Source organism: Centroberyx gerrardi, chromosome 5, assembly GCF_048128805.1.
Source record: "Centroberyx gerrardi isolate f3 chromosome 5, fCenGer3.hap1.cur.20231027, whole genome shotgun sequence".
Lineage (NCBI taxonomy): Eukaryota > Metazoa > Chordata > Actinopteri > Beryciformes > Berycidae > Centroberyx > Centroberyx gerrardi.
The window spans coordinates 11,114,225-11,137,092 of NC_136001.1; the positions used below are offsets into that span (position 1 = coordinate 11,114,225).

A 22,868-nucleotide genomic window follows, 5' to 3' on the forward strand; every position below is an offset into this window, starting at 1 on the left:
ACTATCAAACTTGAGCAAGCAGTGAAAATGATGCAGATGGACAGCATAACAAGGAAATATCTCCTATGAACATTTTACTTCATCTCTGATGGCAGATGGGTCAAACAAACAAAGCAAAAAAAAAAACCTAACCATCCCTGCTGTCCCATGAATCATGCCTAATAGGACACTACCGAAGCTATGACAGCATCTCACCCCGATAAAAGCTGAACCCAAAGGATGGATTTGGTTCCGCTGATCTCGATCCAGGTCAAGGGGTCGTGTTTGTAGAAGGCAAGAGGCTGGCTTCTCCCTCCTCTGCCCTGTGATTGGTGCCCGCTGAGAGCTCATGTCCCCAGAGGCCCCAGCAAACCATGTTCCTGTGTGTGAGTGTGAATGAGTCACGTCTGGGCAGGAGCGTGTCTGAGTGGCGAGGCGGAGAATTCAGCAGGGAGGACTGCGCAGGGCGAAGAGCTGTCTCTATAATCCAGGGTAAACACTGAGCAGCATGACTGCACGGCTCAGACGTGACCAAAGCCGGCAGAACAGAAATGGATGGAGCGATGAGGCTGCTGCTTGCCTGCGTGCCTGCCCGGCGCCGTTTGCTACCAGTAGCACTTCCTATATATATATATATATATGTAGATATATATATATATATATATATGTTGTTTGTTTTTTTCTCCCCGACGCTGTAATTCTCCAGAGGGCCTGGCTGGAGACTCTCAGCGCAGAATTAACCTCTGGGTGGCACTATTGGTATCTGTGGGTAACGTCATGCTAGGCTCAAGCCTGGCCTGGCAAAACTCATTTTGTCTGGTATTAGCTTTCACTCACTATGGTTTTCAAGAGTGTGGTCCTCTGTGTTCCTATTTCATGTTGACACAAGGACAATGCATGAGGCCCTGATAAGTTTATAATGCAGATTACATCAAAAGGTCATAACCTGGAAGTTTGTTGTGTGATTTATAGCGGGGCGAATGGATTTTTTTGAAAACCACTTGGTATGGCAACTCATTGGTGTCTGTTGATGTGGTAAACTAGAAGCTTAAAGTTACAATGAAGTGAAAAATTACTTTTTAACCCTGTTAGCTAATTCTCCATACCATAAAGTATGGAGAACTTCATTGCATATTAGTAGGTGTACATAAAAATTCCAACCAGTAATACCATCACAAAATTTCCATCAAATAAAACCTGCAACTTCACAACTTTCAAAGTGAAACATAGTACGGCGGAGCGTTTTTTGGGTGTTGACCCCCCAAAAACCCTGTGTCCTTTTTCCATGGCTGGAATTTATTCATTTGGCAGAATCAGTTACTTGTGCAAAGCACTGAGTCACTCATGTCTGTTATGGTCCAACCCGCCCACTTTTGAACAGTCCTTCCCCGCACTATGTCCCGTTCCAACATCCTGTCTCAAATGGAAATACATCAAATTACAGAAGCAGGACAGTATGAGATAGATTGATACATCGAAATGCCGTTTCCTTGTGACTTAAAGAAAGGTTTACACTCCACAGGGAATAAAGATAATTTTGACCATTGGTTTGGGCCACTTTTTAATGTAATTTGCTTTGCACATGTGCACAAGTGTTGCCAGATTACCTTGAAGGCCTTCATAAAACAGAAGCACCATTGCTCTCTGTGAAATATTTTAAAATGCCCGAACACTCTTCATTCATAATGTTTTACATAAAAAGACAAATTATAGAACATGCTGGTTAGAAACTCGTTCAGGGACACATCAGTTTACAAAGCAGATGATGTGAGGGATTTTGAGAAGGAAATCGTTGGAGACGATTTTGCCCAAATAAAGAAGCTGTACATCTTAGAGCCAACATCGCCTGCCAAATCTCCGGCTTCCTAGAACTAATAACAGCAAACACAGTTTTTGTGGCCAGTCGGGGAAAAAACGGTCAAGAGAAGAGAAGGCAGCCTCGCATTTCATCTAACATTTAAAACAGAAATGCAGTATGAGATAGATTGATACATGTATTGAAAAGTAGGGTAAATAAAGAAAATCAGATTTCAGGTTTAACGCAGTGATACGGTGCATGATAGATTAGTCTTCGGTGGTCAATTACAGGGAGACTTGCTCACACTGAGCCTGCCAAATTGACCAGAGTAGGTCGAGACACTCCAGTGACTTCTCCCCCGGTGTGAGCATGGCAGGGACAGATGGACAGGAGATGCTGGAGTGGAGCTGGAGTTAACCCAGCCAGCTCAGTGTCGGTCCATCCGCTCCATCCCTGGCTCCCGCTCAACTCTGCCGGACGTCCTGTTAGCCGGCCAATAGAGAGCACCCACCGCATCATGGCTCCCGCATTAGGATCTGACATGGCTGTCTTCATTTAACCTTTACTTATACCAGGAAGTCTCACTGAGAAAACACCCTGTTTACATTAGCTCTAGCCAAACAGGCAGTTGCCTCTGAGCTGAAGCCTTCTAGCTTGGCAGATACCGTGGACGTTGAGAGGCATTTCACTGAGGGGCTGAATGATTTTTAAAAAGGGGGTTTTGAAGAGTGGCAGAGGGGTTAGAGAGCTGCTGGTGTGGCAACAGAGAGGACAGAGGGGGGAGATGGGATGGAGGCTTCACAGCCTCAGAGAGAGCCAGCTTGGATAAGCCTTCAGAGCTGGGGGAAACACAGACGAAGTGAACAAGTGCAGACAGATGTAGGTTTCCTAATTTACTGTCCTTTCCCTTGTGCTTGACAGTTTTATTACTTCAGTAATGGACCAGGATGAAGTAACTGCATGTATGAAGCCACCTCATCTATGATCAGTGCCTACACTAAATTATACACTGCCATTTTTATTCTCTTAGACAATCCAGGTTTGGTGTCAAATTGCCTTATCTCACCTCGTGTGCATGAGAAACAGACTGCATCAGACCAAAGCATACAGCACATAATAGTTATTAGAAGGAAAAAAAAACCAAGTAAACACAACATATATTATTTGTGTTTAATACATCACATCCTTTGGCCTTTGTCAAATTCATCCATCCTTCAGTCCATCCAGCCTTCAAGGGACATTGTTTGTCCCCTGCTAGAAATATCTACATAAAATATGCTAATGAAATTAAATGGGGAAGTGTGAGGGTTGATGCTGCCTGGCTCTGAATCTCTAATGACTCCCTGCCATCCTTGGAAAAAGCCTGATTAATTTAGGAATGTCGGCCGCAGTGGAGAGTGATTAATTCCTCCTGGATTCAACCATTTAAAAGAACAAGAGGGAGGGGAGAAAGGAAAACAGTGAGCCCAAAATATGGAGGCATAATTAATACATTTGGATCATTTAATTAGCCACCCAAACAGAGGGTAGGCACAGGCACTGTGTGTCACTGCTTTGTTCAAGTAATGGGCCACAGTTAGTTTTCCCGTACATAGAGGCAAATATAATGAGCTCCCCTGCAGACTGGGGGAACATTGGACCTTCTCTCGGCTACTAAAGATGGGGAGACAGTTTGAACAAATGATTACTTGTTTCTTTGATGTCTCATGTGTCTGACTAAGCAGAGATGGAGAAAAGCAAGCACATATACTTCTAGGTTTTATTTGAAGCATCTAATGATACCCTGAAAGCACTTTTTCACTTTCAAAAGAATCAGACATCTTCTCAGTCTAAAGCTAAAACTATCTCTCTTTTCTTTCAGAATGATGTGAAGATCACTGAAGAGGGAACAGACCACACTTCAGCCCATCTTCTTCAGGACAATCCTGCTCCATTGGTGAAATCCAATCCCAGGTGTTTTGTCTGACCTCTGTATTTTTCGGAGCCCTATGGGGATGGGAACGTGCTTGGATAAGGGATGGACTTACTGTGGCCTCACTAAAGGTCACGGTCCTCTAAAGGTCATGCCATGGCCGCTGGCACTGTGGCTATTGACTCTAATCTCTGTGAATCAAAAGACGACTGTCGGACAGTCCCTGAGCACCTTCCAGTCAGAGAGGAGGGAGTGGTCTCTAAACCATCTGACCGTGCACCAGTCCACTGGGGCGCTGTACATCGGAGCGGTCAACCGGATCTACAAGCTGTCGGCCAACCTCACCCTCCTGGTGTCTCACGATACGGGGCCGGAGTACGACAACAAGGCCTGCTACCCTCCTCTGATCGTCCAGCCCTGCTCTGAACCTCTAGCCTCCACCGACAACGTCAACAAACTCCTGCTCATCGACTACTCCCACAACCGGCTGCTGGCCTGCGGCAGCCTCTACCAGGGCGTCTGCAAGCTGATGAGGCTGGATGACCTGTTCATCCTGGTGGAGCCCACGCATAAGAAAGAGCACTACCTGTCCAGCGACAACCAGACGGGGACGATGTTTGGGGTCGTCGTGCCCTCGCAGGGCCAGGATGCCACTCTGTACATCGGCACGGCTGTTGGCGGCAAGCAGGACTACTTCCCGACCATCTCCAGCCGCAAGCTGCCCCGTGACCCAGAATCCTCTGCGATGCTGGACTACGAGCTCCACACTGACTTTGTTTCCTCTCTCATCAAAATCCCTTCAGACACGTTGGCCCTTGTCCCACGCTTTGACATCTACTACATCTACGGCTTCGCCAGCGGCGGCTTCGTCTACTTCATGACCGTGCAGCCGGAGACGCCGGAGAACGGGATGCCTGCTGGCAGCTCCCCCGGCGACCTGTTTTACACTTCTCGCATCATTCGCCTCTGTAAAGGTGACAAGAAGTTCCACTCCTACGTGTCACTTCCCGTGGGGTGCGTGCACAGAGGCGAGGAGTACCGTCTGCTGCAGGCGGCGTACCTGTCCAAGGCTGGCAGAGTTCTGGCCAAGTCCCTCAACATCAGCGCCCAGGACGATGTGCTCTTTGCCGTCTTCTCCAAGGGACAGAAACAGTACCACGACCCTCCGGATCATTCTGCTCTCTGCGTCTTCACCATCCAAGACATCAACACCCGCATCAAGGAGCGCCTGCAGTCCTGCTACCAGGGAGAGGGGAACCTGGAGCTGCACTGGCTGCTGGGAAAGGATGTGCAGTGCACCAAGGCGGTAGGTGTGCTTTAGAAAGAGAGAGAGAGAGAAACTCACATCATCATCACTGGTGGCCCCTCTGATGTAGCCTCACGCACACCTAAACACACACACGTACGCACGCACATTTAGACAAACTATGAAATCCACAGGGTGGCGAGCAGCATTGATTTAGATTTACTGTAGGTTGGCTCTTTGATTATTCTACAGCCACGATTACAGCCTAAATAGCTGATAGGCAGGCAGCCAGAGCCGCGCTGAAGACACCATTCAGGTTTTCAGGATCCCGTGAGAGCAGAAGAGCTGGAGGAGATTAATTCTACAATGCTAATCAGAGGAGTTTTGTATGCAGCTTTGATTTCATTCAGGGGTTTGGGCGCTGACTCCCTCCCTCCCCTCCTCCCTCCCTTCTCTCTCTCTCTCTCTCCCCCTCTCATTCCCTCTATTCTTGTCGCTGTCAGCAGTATTTGAACCCTCTGAGACCTGTTCTTGATCTTGAGAAGAGGGCTTTCTCGTAAAAGTCCAAGTCTGTGCCTCCGTGAAAGCTATAATTCAGCATAATGAGTGGCTTTCATGAAAACAAGTTGAAAGCGAGTCATGAAAACAATGATATTCATCACATCTTTCACTCTAGTGGTTCCCAACATCCACTTTGATTCCACCATGCGATCAAACAAATAAGATGTAATGTTATTCACAAAAAGATTTCAGTGACATAGAGATACATAATAATTAAATAATTCATTCTTACTGCTCAGTTAACCAAAGGGTTTTATATCTAAAATGGGACTGTTAATGAAATAACGGTTCAATCCTGTTACGATGTCATTAGATCTTGTATTTTTTGTTAGTACGGTAATTACATTACTCAGTGAAAGATCTACAAAATGTCAAGTGTTTTACAGGATTTTATTCCCTGAATGTACATTTACATCTTTATTGTTGGCAGTTAGCTGATTTTCTTATTCAGAGCGACTTGAAGTTCAACACTAAAATCAGCTGAAACTGGCACCGATAATAAGGAATGCAAGGGTTAGAACAAATATTCAAATAACAAATATTTATGTGTAGCTGGAACATTTATGTCCAATAGAGAAGTGGTGAGTAATAACCCACTAGCTAGACAGAAAAAAAGTCTATTTATTTTTATTTTTTCTATTAAAAGACTTCACTTCAGTTCACTTCACTGATTGTCACATACAGTAAAGCTATGTTCAGGCATATCACTTAGCGTAAAAGAAAGCGCAGCAGGACCTATAAGTGCAGGATGTGAAAGAACAAATAAGTTGCCCTAAAAAGAGAGATTTATATACTGAGTGACAGGCAATTAGCAGAGGTTTGAGGTGGGCTATAGTAGATGTAACAGGACTGCTAAGCATGCCGCTCTCTTTGATGCTTAATCAAAACCTGACATCTCTTGTGCTGCGTGTTTGTGTGATGTCAGATCAAGCAATCTAAAAATCACAGAAACTGGCGCAAAATACACAGCTTTTCTCGTGTTTGCCATGAGCAATTAGTCTGCTCCGCAAAATGCACACGCTCCGAGGCTTGTTGATAAATGGAGCGGCCCAAAACCTTTTGAAGTAACCGTTTTTAACCCTGAAAATCGCGCACGTAATGCATGTTAGGCTTTACAGAAGTCAGTTTGAGTTCTCCTCCTCTCTTCGCATGTGTCTACAGTGATCTCATTCATTTCTCCGGCTCCCACTTTCCCTCTCCCTCTCTCTGCTTGCCCCCGTCGCCCCTCCTTGTGTCTGTCATCCTCACTCCTCCTTCCTTTCACTCTCTCCCCCTTCTCCATCCCCTCCTTCCTTTCACCTATTCTCCTTTTATTTTCTTCTCTTCCTCACAACCCCTCTCTTCTAACCACTCAGAAAAAAAACCCCTCTCTGCCTTCTCGTTCTTAATCTGTTCTCAATCTTCACCCCAACACCCATCCCTCCCTCCCTCTCTCCACGCAGCCTGTTCCCATCGATGATCACTTCTGTGGCCTGGATATCAACCAGCCCCTGGGGGGTTCCCAGCTGGTGTCGGGCCTGACCGTGTACACCGAGACCAGGGACAGGCTGACCTCCGTCACCTCGTACGTCTACAATGGACACAGCGTGGCCTTCCTGGGCACCAGGAGCGGACGGCTGAAGAAGGTGAGAGCAGCAGTACACTGACAGACACCGGGGAGCAAGGTGGACATTGCTCTGCCTAACTTTTCACACTTGACTGTAATAGACACGCAGGGGCCATCTGGGTACTTGCGGGGTATTGCTAACTCGCTAGTGATGCTACGAGGCTCTCTTAAAGGAAAAGGAAAAAATCCCCCCTCAGATACACTGTTAGATATCAGTAATTTGTGATGGTCAGTGCATTCCAGGAGTGTTGTAATCTACTTTCTTGGTGTTCCCACTTTCCCTCATCCTGCCTCGTCTACTCCTACTTCAGTTAGTGATTTCCTACGTTTCCTAGAATGACTTTCAGCATCCCCCAGAGAGCGAGCCTGAATTTGCTGCATTCAGCTGTGGGTTTATGTGTAGGTGGAGAGAATGATAGCAATAGTGATAGTAATAGTAAAGGCAAGAAAGCAAGAATTTTTCCAGTTGAGAAAAAGTGAGAGTCATGACCCTTACTCAAACACAACATGTCTTCTGGCTGCATTGCATTATGGTCTATCGGGGCTACTGTCAGAGAAATTGGTATCTCTGCCTCTTCTACAATGGATTTCTCCCTGTGTGATTGTTGAACATGGGTGCAAAATGGTGAGTCTAGAAAGAAGCTCTTGCTCTTTGATTCTGGGGACTGACACTGAAACCTGACGTTTACTGTTGATGTTTTAGATCGCTGAAACATTTTCTCCTGTCAAACTCCATTGTAGGTGCGCTGGAAATGTCTGGACGTGACGCCACGTTGTTTACGTTTGCTGTTTTATCCACGAGAATAAGAGTAATACACCACAAAGTTAGATCGCCAATTAGCTGTTTTTATGTACCGGCAACATGGCACATAACGCATTAATGTGCGTTTAATGCATTAACACTAATTAAAGCATTAATTATCTTAATTAATGATCTCATTAACATAACTGGTTTTGTTTAATACATCAAGGTAATTATGGCGGGACATTAGGCAGCTCACTTGCCTCTTGTTTAACAATGTTAAAGTGTTTTAGGGTGGATTTTCCTTTTAATGGCTGTTACCATTACAAAATTCTTAGACTTAACTCAATATGTAGAAGTCAGGCGGATCCTGGCAGACAGACATGGTTATTTTACTGAATTGATGATCAAAAATAAATGGTTTGAACATGGGATCTATAGGATTGTGTAACCAACTCACATTTTTCCTATTTAATGTTTTCTTTCATTTATTTGTCTGGCCGCTATAGGCTTCTTTACACCAGGCCCACAGACATAGGTTGACCTCTTTCTAAGACGTTCATGAAGTTGATTTAACCCCTTGTCCATCATGTTTCATTTCAACGCATACCGTAATGATATATTATAATCAAGTTCCTATAAGGCTCGTTCTTTGATCTAACTGGATTGACTTAGTAGCACCGGAGGGTCTGCTTACTGCACAGTCTTACAGTATGCAACAGACTGAGGAAATGTGTGAGAGGACTGTTGTGACACTAGCCTGGGGGCCTCAGTCTTATGAGGAGCAATCTGTCTGACACTCACACACACACACACACACACACACACACACACATACACACACACACGCACACACACACATACACACACACACACACACACAGGGCCAGACTGGGAGCGCAGATAGCATCACTGGAGCTGCTCCACTGGATGAGCCATCGGGGAACAGACAAGATAGCCTGGGTGAGACAGAGAGAGACGGGGGGGAGAGAGAGAGAGGGAGAGAGAGAGAGACCGAGAGAGACAGACAGAGAGAGACAGAGATAGATAGAGAGAGATAGAGAGAGTAGAGAGAGAGAGAAAAAGAGAGAGACATGCACAGAGATATACAGAGAGAAAGAGAGGGGAAGAGACAGAGCTAGAGAGACAGTAACAGAGAGAGAGAGAGAGAGAGAGAGAAAGAGATGCACAGAGAGACATACAGAGACATAAGGACAGAAAGAGACAGGGGAATAGACAGAAAGAGAGAGAGCGAGAGAGAGACTGAGACAGATGTAGAGAGTGAGAGAAAGAGAGAGAGAGACTGAGACCTGAGACAGAGGTAGAGGGAGAGAGAGAGAGAGAGAGAGAGAGACATCACAGAGACAGACAGAGGTAGAGAGACAGAAAGAGACATACATAGAGAGAGAGAGAGAGAGAGAGAGAGAGTGGCAGAGAATATAGTTTTGTATGTGTTGGAGAAGTGAGCAGTGAGTTCGGGTAAGGAGAGTGTGAAATCCATCATTACTGGTGCAGGCGCTGCGCGGGTAAAAGGGCAGAGTTTGTCATTACATTGACAGAATGTACGGGCATGATTCAGACTCCTGGGAGCCCCCGAGGAGCAGAGGGTCACGTCTCCAATCCTATTCCATCACCCCAAATGGACAGGCTGAGTGGAAATGGGGCATGACAATAAATGCCATCAGCAGATCACTCAGGCAGCGAGGCCATTGCAAAGGTCAGGCCTGCCACAGGAAGGGCGTAGCCGGGGTGAAAGGTCAGAGGGATAACCAACAGTCTCACGGTCCAGGGCTCCACGCGGCATATGGATGTGTCCGTCGTCGTCCTTCAATTAGGCTACTCCCGTTCCCGATATAACAGGACCTTTCCATCATCGTATCTGTCACGGTTTTGGTGCCTAAGGTGGCTGATTTTAATTGAGTAGCGCGACCCTACGGCTGCCACGAGCTTGTACAAAATATCAGGGACACTTATTCTTTTCATGAAGTACATGAGGTGGTGATGAGGTGAATCCAGGTAAAAGCCAATTATCCTCTATTGATTTTCCTTATTAAATCAATACCGATCTCAAAGGAGGAGATGTAGATGAAGAGACGCAGACGAGTTAGAGAAGGATTTTTAAGCTTTGAGGCAATTGAGATTAGAGCTGAACAATTAATCGAAAAAAAACCAAAATCGCAATATGAACTTTTGCAATTTCCAGATCTCAGAGGCTGCAATTAATTGCTTAAGAGAGAGAGGCGATGGATTTCTAAACAAGGTGTTTTAGAGCTCCAGGTAATCTTGGTCCATGAATCAAGTACAATATTGGTGAAAACCTTTAATCATACTCCAACTCAGCAAATCCTGCACACTGACATCTATTTTTTTAATTTTTTTTCAAAATCACTTTTCTTTAAACAATTTTAAAGTTCTAAAAAATGCATCACAAATTCATATTGTCACAAGAAACACAATCGCAATTCGATTTTTTGTCAATATCTTTCAGCCCTAATCGAGATGTGGATTGTGCAAAAGGGGCTGCAACTCAACATCAGGAAGATGTCCCTATTTTGTACGTTCAGTGTATATTCCAGTTCAGAGGGAGATAAGTAATATCAAAGCTGCCACACTGGAATTGCGGCAATATTTTAATGTGATTAAACTATTTAATGCGTCAGAGTGTCAGCAGGCTTCAGCTTAACTAGACATTACGTTGCTCTCGACAGGCTGGCAGGGCCTGAAACATCGCAGATTTCATCCCTGCAACAGCCAATATGTCCATCAGCAGCTTCGACTCTGTCCTTGAGCAAGGCACTAAACGCCTAACTGCTCCCTCACTGCAAGGCCCTCTTGATAAGAGCATTAGCTAAATGTCTGTAAGTATAATTTGAAGGATGCAGATGCTGCAGTATAAGAGGTTGCTGTCTTGAATGAAATCAAAACAAACCAGCACTTCACCCCAGTGGCTGCAGCCACTTAGCAGCAGTTTTTCTTAGAAATGGATGAAAATGTTAAGCTCGCTGCAAATAAAGGCTTACTCAAATACTCTCATGTGCAAATAGTGGATTCATTATGGCTTGTTGAGTGCTGACCAAGTGAGGGAATTCTCCGGTGCATATCTAAATGACTCGGGCTTTTCAAAGTCACGGTTTCTAGGAGGGGGCAGGAAGGGGAGATTCGGTGATTGAAATCATGAGAATGGAGTTTCACAGGCAGGGAATAGGTGTGTTTGAGGCTAAATTGAAAGGATTTTCATAACTGCATGGAAGGAGCCGTGGCCTGAGGGCAAAACTCTTCACAGCGGATCACCATTAGATGTTTCAGCACAAGTGAAATTCTAAATGGCGTTAAGTGAGGCAATTTTGTGATAACATGGAAAGGTGTGCATCTTCCTGCCTTCCCTGACTGCAATTTATTTCGTGACTCCATCTCTCTCTCTCCCCTCTTCTTTCTCTCTTCTTTTTTCTCTGTCACACACATGGAAACACACAAGAACTCTGGGGCCGTACTGCGGTCAGGAAAATGAAAACCATACGAGTGCCATGAATTGTTCTACTGTCCCTCTCCCACTGCTTTTGTCAATGGGCCATGGGAACCCACTGAACAATGGGAATGATTGGAGGGACGGGGGGGAGGGACAGTACGGAGGAGGCCAGGAAACAGAGAACAGGAAACCGTGTCCTCAAGGAGAGAGAGGAGAGCAGTGAGACTCAGAGACTCAGAGGAGACTGTGGTCATGTTGTAGAAATTATGGTATGAAGTTCTTGGAAGCTCGCCACACAGCTGAAGGTTAGGTTGAGCTCCAACCTGAAATTTGGGCGCTAAACTGGGAGGCTTTTAACAATGACCCCAAAACACACGCACACACACGCACACACACAAAGACACCATTACCTCTCTTCCGACCCAGTTGGTAATCATGTTTAGGTAATGGCACTTGCCAACATACAGCGTGTCTAGTGGCTATGATCAATACGCCTCTCTTTGTGACTGTAGTTAATGTGATGGCTGAATGATTAGTCCTGTTCTGTAATACGGACCTCCACCTCGCTGACCCCCCCCCCCCCCCCCCCCCCGCCGAACGCTTTTCCTTTTCATTAGCCGCTGCGGCTCAGCTCTATCTGGACCCTCGTCTCATTAGCATTCACAGAGCCGTGATGGATATATGGGCTAATCAATGCCCACTCTCCTCGGCTGTCAGCCGCGATCTGACCATATGCACAGCCACTCAACCTTAAAGGTGGCCAGTTGTCTGGCCCTTATGTCACCGCATTTCCAGCATTGCAATATTGAGTCAAGTCTGGGAACATCCATTTTGAAGTCACTGACTGCGCCAAAGTCTGTATTGCTTACAGTCTGTGTGCATCTACTCTATCTACTTTTGATTCTGTGCCTTTTTTCCACTGAAATGGAAGATTTGTGTGTGGTTTCCTGCCAAATTGTAATTTCCTTACTTTTGGTTTTATGTGAAAAAAAGAGTGGTTTGATGTTTGTGTGCAGGACAACTTGTCGTCTGCCAGGAAAGAAGTCAAGTACAAATTAAACTACAACAGAGTAATCCAAGAGAAGTTTATTGTTGAATTTGACTCAAAGTTGAGTGTACCAACCTCCTCATGTCTGGGTCAACGGATGTTGGACAGACCGGTCTTCAGGGACAGAAGCAACCTTGTGAGTAGCAGATTGGAAATGATTGGTTGAACAGAGTGCTCCTCGCCTCCTGGGTCATCATCCATATGTTTAGGTTAGCAGCATGAATTTAGAGGGCACCGACTGGCAGGCCACATATGGACACACTTTTTTTAGGATTGGATTGCCATTGCCACATAAACATAGTAATCACCTGCTTTCCAAAGTTTCCCACTCTGTAGCGGAAAAGTAGGATTTCAGGGATATTTACATGTGTACTTCCTCTCAGCATGAATAAAATCATCAGCCAGAATGATCTCAGAATCAATCCCATATGTAAATCCTCAAGGGGGAGAGACATGTGGGCAAGTGCATTGCTCATGCAACGTCTGGCAGCCTTTCAACTGAGCTAACCCCGCTCCAGCCAAGTGACATCCTAGAAGTCGGGCTTTTTGTTTTCTTTGGCTCTCACAGGATGAGAGTGCAGCGGACCATTCGAGATGCAAACCGAGCCGTGAGAGAAGGAGGTTGTTTTCGTTAAGAGCACACGGGCTCACGTTGCATATCGCTATCTGTTTGTGTAGCCGTACTAAGCTTGGCTGTTTATATCGGTTGCAGGTTCTGGAAGGGAATTTCAACAGCAGGAAGGATATTGCTGTTATTGGCCTAAATATTATTCATGGGTTAAATATATACCTCCTCAACTGTTAGATTTACTGGGAAGAAAGAATGAAGGAGAGAAGCACACTGAGGTCATATGAACATGTGGTATTAATGACAAATCATTTAAATGGCATGGACTGCACAGAAGGGACTCTTTGAACTTTAGAATTAGGTTTTCTCTGGTTTGTGGCTACAGTACAGTGAACAGGCCATGTGAAAATTACATAATACGATCATCTTAACCAAAATTATCTAAATATATGATACTATCGCCATAATTATTATAAAGATTAAAACTTTAAAAACAGTACTGTAATATGTTTAAATTACTCAAAAACTAATTTATAATATCAATCACAAGACATTTGACTTATTTCTTAAAAAACAAAATTATAAAATGCTGGTTTAGCTTATAGAAACTGTGAGGATAGTTTTAAACAACACAAATAAAAATCGAAATAACAGCATCTAAAATAAATATTTGACTTTATGTGTTGACTTTGACTTTATTTAACTTTATAAATAAATAAATAAATGTGTCAAATAAAGCGCAACTGGCCTGCATCTACTTTAACTCAATCAGTAACATGACTATATCAATATATTAGATATATAGTAATACCGGTTATTGTCCCATCCCTAATAGTGACCCTGAAGCACCTTCATATATACACAATAGTCCTTCTAACTATTTACAAACTGTTTTTATCATTACACTACTGTGGATTGTGGTGTATTGTCTATGTGTTCTTGATATGCCACAAGCAATGGTACTGTATTGATCAAAACAAGTGCTTATGAAACTGAAAAACTTTACCCATGCGCACAATTTGCAACTACAAACTCTCACTTAATGAGAGCAGCCAACAAATAGAGTGTGTTTTGTGCGTACGTGTAGGTTTGTGTGCAAGAGTAAGTGTGTATTTGTTTGTGCGCACATGTGTGTAAGTGTGTGTGAGCATGCGTGTGTGTGTGTGTTTGTGTGTCAGTCGCTACAAGCAGGCTCATTATAAAACCAATTAAACCCGCCTTACTCTCATTATGGGGCTGTGGGGCTTACAGAGAGATTGAGGACCTGTTGTACTCCCAGAGGGCTGCAGCCCGGTCAGTCCTGTTTTAAATGATAAAACCACATTTAAATCCACTGAAATCAAACACCATGGATGGGTCAGGGGGTCAGTACTTTCTCTGAGCTCATCGCTGAACCCCTTGCCCTTGGTCAGCATCATCGTACCTAGCTAAATACGCTCAATATTTCAGCCTATATATTTATTTCTGTCCCTCTTATTTTTGGGGTTTTTTCATACATAGCTTCACTGGCGGAATGCTTACAAGCTCTGTTTTCTATCTGGGCTATTTATGAAATGAAGAGTGCGGGAAATATAATGGAAACTGGCTCCTTTGCTGCGTGGGATTGTGGTAAGAGAGAGGAGGAATTGGAGGAGGAGGAGGAGGAGGAGGAAGGGAAGACAGGACAAGAGAAAGAAAACAGACAATGAGCGAGAGAGGCTTAGCACCGGATAAATCTGTCTATGAAATAAGTATTTAAGGGATAGGATTGTTCTCGGTGCCGAGGTCCGGGTAATGACAGTCTGATCGGTGTGAGACAGACTGTGTCCTCTTATGATCTGGAAGCGCGGATCCTAGGTCGTTCTTCTGTGGCTTGTTACTGGGCTTCGGTGTTTTAGTGTGTGGGATCTGAACCCCCCCTACACACACACACACACACACACACACACTCTGTCTCTCTCTCTCTTCCACTCTCTCCCTCCCTCATTCTTGGCTGGCAGAGCTGCCGGTTGGAGAGCCACAGCTGCCTGGAAGGTGGAGGCGTGATTGATTGATGCAGTTTTGGTGCCCAGGGGATCCAATCATGTAATCAGTTTGTATTGATCGGGACTGTCTCTATTGAGAGACTGCTGAGGCTCTGTGCCACTGTATGTGTGAGCCAGCCTGGCACACGCTCAAAATCTTCTGCAGTCACATTTGATTTGGGTGGCGAGGTCGCTCAAGTCCGCGTGTCAGGATGCATGCAGGGAAGACTGTCGCGACAGCGCTGGAGACATTTTGCATTTTGCATTTTTTTAAATTATTATGATATTAATAAGAAATAAGAAATTAATTCAGCTTTACTGTAATTGCATCACACGGTTAATGATTCAATCTCCTTGAATTTTAAATAGGGCTTCAACCTGGGTTTGCATAGCTAATGAGGATCTTTTCTCTCAACTATCATGCTTTATTCAAGGTTTATTCCTCTTATTTCACGTCTGTGACTGTTATTTCAAGTGTCAAGCTGTCTGTAAAAAGTTATCATTATACCAATGCTGAAAGACATGTACTCTCTGCATAGGAGTGCAAATAATGGCATGTGTTTTTGAATAAAGAAATGAAGGAGCGCTACTGAGTTCGTTTATAGTCCAAGTACAAAACACACAATCAATTGTTCTTTGGATTGGGCAATAGTCATGCGGGGGTGAACCAAACAAACAAGGACATCTGTCTTTGTAAATCTAGATGAATAAGTAGATGAATAACTTAAAACAGCTTTATTATGACGTGGCTGCTACTAAAGGGAAGTTTTTATCTTTGTCTAACCATGCCATAATAACGGTTTATTGAGCTTATTTGCCATTTCAATGTGCCTTTTATGTCTTTACAGCTCCAAGATCAGTAAGCTACTTACTACGAAGACAGACCTGCTTGTTTGTTTGGTTCTCTGCAATGGCATCTTATCTTATTTGTAGTCAGAGGTGGGAGAAGGGAATCGAAATCTCTTTACCAGTGGGCATCCATTCTCTATGCATGCGTTTAATGAGCCCCAAAAGATTGCCGTCTGAAAGTCATTCCAAAGTCAAATTGATCCTCTGAGGCTGAGCTCACTGAACACATTTCAAAACTTGACCGCGGCATGGACTGAGCTAACCTCAGGGGGGTTCGGGTCAAAGCAATACTGCCAGATTGAACCACTGATTACCACAGTACAGCAGAGTCTCACCAGATCCATCTTTCCTCTCTCAGTCACACCTTTACATCAAAAGTAGGGATGGGACGATATATCGAAATTCAATATATCGCGATACAAAAATGTGACAATACGTATCATGGGGCAGAAAAATGAATCGCAATATTAGCAACATTTTGTTCTGCTGTAGTAATCACAAATGAGATTTCACAAGCTCTCCATCCTAATTATATTATTTGCACTTTGTAATGACATTCTTAAATTGTTGTTTACATTCTAGCAAGCAAATGCCATTGCTAGAAAGATTCATGCCTCAGAAATAAATATAATTCTGCACTGACTTTGTTGTCAAATAACTTGTATTTATTAGCCTACATTGTATCGTGGTTGTATCAAATTGTGAACCCCATATCGCGTATTGAATCGTATCAAGAGATAAGCATATCATCCCATCCCTAATTAAAAGTACAGGTTTTTGTCTTGGTGACACTGGTGCAGAGATAAGACAGTAGCAAAGCACACACTAGCATATGGTACAAGGACAACGGGACCTCACAAACAAAGCGAAAGGGAGAGTACAATGCATATGATGGACAGTAGACTACAAATATCACTGCAAATATACATTAAACATTCAGTCACAGTGTGCGTCCTGCAGCATGGCATTCACTGTCCCTCTGTGTCTGTGTTTCTGTCCCTGCAGATCAGGGTGGACGGTCCTCTGGAGGGAGGAGTGCTGTACGAGACAGTGACTGTGATGAAGGATAGCAGTCCCATCCTGCGGGACATGGCCTTCTCCCTGGACAGGAACTCTCTCTATGTCATGTCTGACAATCAGGTGAGGAAATGCCCTCATTTTATTTCTGCTGTCAGGACAAAAGCTGAGCAGCGGGGCGAGGTTGTAGGAGAGGGGAGACGGTCTGTCCTTCAGCTGGACGCCCCGGGTTCAAGCCCCCCGTGACAGCGAGCGTCCGCTGCTGACGCGTCCTTGGGCTGATGCCTACCATTAAATTGCAACTCCAAATTTTCTTTTTCTTAGTTGAAATGAAAATGTATGTGTTTATTTATACCACTCTAAAAAAAAACAACAAACACACAAAATCTAAAATGCATGCATACTGAGGTGCAAAAATAAGCGTTCTTTTCTCATTTCCGGAGGATCTTTTTGGAGATGCGTGGATCTAATTGAGCGGGATTGTGTATGGCAAAAAAAGAAATCGAGTCATGTTTGTGCTTTTGTTTGCACAAATATCAGTGTTACTGTTAGCATTGTTATTGTGTAAAGTCTGGGAATTAGGAGTAAGACTGTTTAGAATCAATGATTAATTCAAGTTAAATGATAAATTAATACTATTTAATTGGAATCCTACCAGATGATTATGCCTTATCCCCCAGACACAATGTTGCAATTCCCTAACATTCACAAACTGTATGTCTTGGGAGTGTTAAATATGCAGGGTTGGTGGAGAGGGATGGACTACTGTTCTAATTACTTATCCATGCGCATTGACTCACAGTGCATGCATCTTTGTACATGCCACACACATCCCATAGAAAACCATTAGTGGCTTGGCTTAGCTTTGCTGTGTGGCTGTATCCCCCTAGTCTGCTCCCCAGTTGGACCGGCATCACAGAGGCTAGCAGTTGTTGTTGTTGTTGTTGTTGGACGATATTCTCTGGACTCATTGGAGATAAGAGCGAACAGTGGTAATCACTTTCAACTCCCATCAAGTGATTATTTTGGCGCGGCTGCATGGCACTGTGAAATGGGATTAGGTTTCAGTGCGGCCAAAAAAAGCCCCTATCACTGCTCTCACTTGTCTTCTGACTGTTGGAATGCATTAAACCCCCGAAGTCGCAGGACGGAGAGGCAGAGGGCATCGGGACAATTGCAGTTGTGTCAGTTATGTCTGAGTGCTTCCAAACTCTCTTTCTGAGTGCTCGAAAAACAGCGTACAGCCCATGAAAGCGTCAAGTTTAAGAGAACAAGGGATGCCGTTTGAAGAGAGAGAGCGAGAATAGAGACGGTATTGTGTAAGGGTACTGTCTTCTAAAACAAATCAAGGCGGCTCTTCCTAGAGTGTGATAGACTGGAAGAGACAGCGCATCACTTATTGATGAGCGTTGGTTGTTCAAGGAGAGACACATGCTTCCTTCAAGGAGATAGCCAGCTACTCCCTTCAATCCGCCTCTGGTGACACATAATAACCAAGCAAAACCCAAACCCGGCTGGGCCAGGCATTTTCTCTCAATATTAGAACAGCTTAGGCTTTGTGGCCCTCAGGAGCCCAGAGCAGAGTAAAGCCTTCCTCTCTCTCTCTCTCTGTCTCTCTCTCTCTCTCTCTCTCCCTTTCTCTCTTCGCCCTCCGTTCCCTTCAGACGTTCCCGCGGCTTTGGTAAGGAATTCCACGGGGAGAGGGGCTTCGCTCGCAGGTTTCCCACATTTCCAGTAGATCCCAGAGATGAGAGATTTTTGGATTCCTGGGAGCCAAACAATACAGAAATGATGTGGAATGAGGAGCGAGGCGCAGACAGATTTGGCTGAGATCAGCCGACCCTCGTGGAATAACAATGAGCCTCTCTGTCTCCCGCCGAGTGCAACACGCAGGGTTAGCATGATGATGAAGAGTGAGGAGAGGAGAGGAGAGAAACAGAATCAGTGTGTGTGTGCGTGTTTTGACGTGTGTGTGTGAGTCTGTCTGTGTGTCCATCAAAACCGTCATTTGGGAAAACATCACTGATTTGAAGAAAAAAAAATTTGACAGCAGTTAATCTTTTTTACTGTATGCCTTTAGTTTGATCATATCTAAGAATAGCTGAATGTATCCAAACACACGCTCACCTCAGTGAACGTCACTGTTGCTTGTGTGAAATGATGGCTAAGGCTTTAAACCTGCACCGCTAAGAGAAGGGGGAAACTGCTCCAGGGTTTTTCCAGGGCAATCTCTCAAAGTGCTATCCTGTAAAATGTAAAATCACTGCTTGAAATCCATCCCATCCACTTCCATGTTTCTCTCTGTCTCTCTCTCTCTCTGTCTTTGTCTCTCCCCTCCTTATATGTGTGTGTATGTGTGTGCTGCTGAACAAGAGTGCATGTCTCTCTGTCCTTCATATAATGCCATTGTATCACTCAAAAACAGAACACATTAGCGTGGATAATACCTTTACCCATGATCAGCATGTCAAACTGAGGTTACCATCTATAATCTGATGAAACTATGTGCCACTGGAATCAGTGGTGCTATAACAGAAGAGTTAATTTCTAAAATGTCATATATCAGTGGGTTTTTGATGCCCTGTGCACTGCAGTACTCTTCTCAGGTGCCAGTCAGAGCAGAGGCAACAGTCCATACAAATTCTACTGCACACTGCGGTGAAATATTTTCATCATTGTGTTTTATATACCCGTTTTGAAAAGTTCAGAATTCAATATCTTTAAAATAAAGATGCTCCAGTCTGTTGAGCTGTTAGCATTTTGTCAACCGAGGCCTTTAGTTACCCATTCTTCATTATAAAGTAACACAGTTTGTCTTCATTTTGTGCTACCATTCATGTTGTAAGAGTTTCAAATGGTGGTTGTCTTATTTTAGATCAAAACTCCTCTCCCACTGCACACTAACATTTGGTATGAAAGTAAAAGGCACGGAATATTATTTCACTGGTTAGGTCTTTGCAAAATAGAAACATATTAGAGTATCATCTTTCAATGTGGGGCTATTGAGTAAAAACTCTCGAAAGTGGTTATATAGCAATTTGGAATGAAATCCTTAATTTCCTGTATTGCTCTGTCCTCAAAAAACTGATGGATATGACCTGAAATACCCTAAACTTGCTCCCAACCGTCGTGATAGCTGCAGATTTTCCTGAGTCAGAGTCAGGATATAGGATGATAGTCGTAGAGAGACCTAAAAGCCTGTATGCTCATCTGACAGCATGCTTAAAGTTCCAGCAAATCCGGATGAAAGTGTTAAAGTGATAGTGGACTGGTAAGATGATAAGGTCGAGCATTAGTGTTAAGGGCATCCCAGATGTTGTGAAATGATAAAGATGTGATAATTCCCAAAGCTCTTTAAGTGGACGTGATCATCTGGCCCAGCCATGAAGCCACACTGAAACATAATCAAAACCAGCCATATTGAGACTTTGCCTCTCGGGGAAAGGAGGATTTTCTATGTTGCTCAGTGTTTGCTTTAAATGATCGGTTTCTCCTGAACAAATTATCCCAGGGAAGACAAGATAAACAAAAGCTTGATGAGAAATACTTAAGTACGGCATCTGCATATGAATGATTTATGAAGCATCTATGTAGAGCTTATGAGACATTATGAAGGCTGAATTCATTGAGGTATTATTACCTTTTCCTCCACAATCAACTCTAGGTTGGGCAGGTTCATAGAAGGAGATAAAGATGTATACATGTATAGATGTATACACTGTCGAGTGAAAACGCATCTCCAAAATATCAACTTATCAGGAACTAAGAAAAACAGCCTTGTTTCCAGCTTGACCACTGTGCATTTAAAACTTTATCCAATGGGTTTTGAATGGGTTTTTATAAGTGCCAAGGGTTGTTTAAATTTCTCAAAAAATAGAGAGGGATGTGATCCTTCAACTGAAGTTATAGCATGAAAATCACTAAAATTTGAGTTATGAGGTTTTCACATAGCAACAGCATTAAATAGGTGTATAGATAGATATATAAGTAGAAATACGGACAGATAGACATATTATAGATACATAGATAGATGGATAAATAGATAGATAGATAGATACATAGATAGATAGATAGATAGATAGATGGAGACAGAGAGAGAGATTCCGATCCCCATTTCGAGCGACTATCATTTGAGGAGACATCAAGCAACAGGACCTGTCTTTTGATCTTATTTGGATTCTGGTGGTTGCCTTCTTGCTCAGGTCAATTCCACTGAACAAATCAACTCAGATGTGCGGCGGGAGCTTCACATTTGATTCGCAGCGGTGGCGGCGGAAACAGAGGATCCATAGCGTTCCCCTTGTAAAAGGTCACGCTGCCCAGCGGCCGTAGACCAACTTTGTTAGTTTAGACGAGCTCCAGCTCACGATGATTCATGGATTATACCTACTGCGTCAGATATGGACTGAGAACCCCCCCCCACCCCAACCCAACCCCCGCCCCCCTTCCCGCACTCAACATCATTTTGCTAATGGAATGCACCGAATATTTTCTGAAATGAGGGGGAAAAAAAGAGAAAAAGTCATTTTGTAGGGAGCAGCAGATAATCCGTTTTGCCAACACAGACCTGAGAGAGAACCCACTTACGCTATCAAGAGCACCGGAGACACTCTAATCCATAATCCACTCTTCATTTGTGATTGCTTACATCAGGAAATTGCTTGCATCGCACGTCAAGACGAAGAATAATAACAAAGTATAAAATAGCCGGGCTCAGGCTGAGGCTCCGAACCTGTTTTTGTATGCAGGGGCTGGTGCTGGCCGTGCGACAGCAGTGTCTCTCACAGCAGCTAATGGAGAGCTTATGCTTTGCCAGGCGTCCACACATACTGTAGAGGTGGCGGCAGCAGCGGTGTGTGCATCTGTCTGTCTGTCTGTCTGTCAGTTTGACTGTGTCTGTTTGTGTGTGTGCCTGTGCGACTGTGTGTGTAACAAGTTTAGAGATAGCAGCATTTAACTGTGTCCTCATAGAGCGATAACCATTGTAGAAGTCCACTGATCATCTGTCCTTGGTCTATTCTGCTTTAGTAGCGCAACAACTGCTGCAGAATGTTATTTCTCAAATCTCATAAAGTAGAACCGAATAGGGATTTTGCAGCACAAAAATAATGTTTCTCAGGCGACTAGTTGCCAGGTCTACTTGTACTTTCTGATAGCTGAAAAAAAAAGCAATTGAAAAAATAAATCGAATATGTTTTTCCAATCAATTCCTCATGTGGGCAGAGCCACAATACTGCATGGTGCAATATTGTGTACACAGCAAGAAGTGTTTTACCTCTGGGACATTATACAACATGGACTGTAAATGCAATGTCATGTCTTTCATGTATTCTACACTAAAGGACATGATGCCAGGGGCTTTCTTCTCTCCATTCACATTAAAAGTGTTTATTATCTCATCAACAAGTTTTGGGTACATGCCTTCATTGACCTTATTTCCGGCGGCCATTTTGAACTTCCGACACTCTCGGAAGATTGGCATGTATAGTATATTAAACTAGTGTTACTTCAACACATAAGTGAGGAGTTCAGATAGACCTAACAGTTATCGAATGAGCAAGCAACCCTGGGAAAAACAACTACTTGAATTTAGCAGGGAAGTTAACTAACTTACTAGCTAGTTAGCTACTAGCTACCTGGGTATATTTGGGTAGCTATTGGGCCAAATATATGACCTTAAAATGTGAACATGTCCTTGAAATCCATTTGTTTCTACTATGTTTTTCAATGGGGAATCTGTGAAATGATAAATGTTTGTCTGAAAAAAAAAAGGTATAAATGAGATAATGACCAGTTTTAATTTGCATGGAGAGAAGGGTACCGTATTTGTTTTAAGAGGAGTGTATTTTATGTGTTTCTTTCTTTTACCTTTGTAATTCCACATGTTAACACTTCCCGTGTTTCCTCTGGTCCAGGTGGCCCAGGTGCCTGTGGAGGCGTGTGAGCAGTACGGCACATGTGCAGAGTGTCTGAGCTCCGGTGACCCGCACTGTGGCTGGTGTGTTCTGTTCAACATGTGAGTGTGTTCACCGTATCATCTCCCTCCTCACATAAACACATCATATCCCGGGTT

At 43.8% G+C, this 22,868-nt stretch overlaps 1 protein-coding gene across 1 annotated transcript in view; it reads left to right on the top strand.

Annotated features, from left to right (window-relative positions):
- The first annotated feature begins 3,765 nt into the window (after positions 1–3,765).
- The window catches only part of LOC139912216 (plexin-A2-like), a 53,272-nt gene continuing 34,169 nt past the window's right edge, over positions 3,766–22,868 (top strand). Inside the window, exons 1-4 of the mRNA XM_071899952.2 lie at positions 3,766–4,995; positions 6,939–7,121; positions 16,784–16,918; positions 22,711–22,811. Coding sequence (XP_071756053.1) covers positions 3,766–4,995; positions 6,939–7,121; positions 16,784–16,918; positions 22,711–22,811 — 1,649 coding nt within the window. The remainder of the gene's footprint in view (positions 4,996–6,938; positions 7,122–16,783; positions 16,919–22,710; positions 22,812–22,868) is intronic.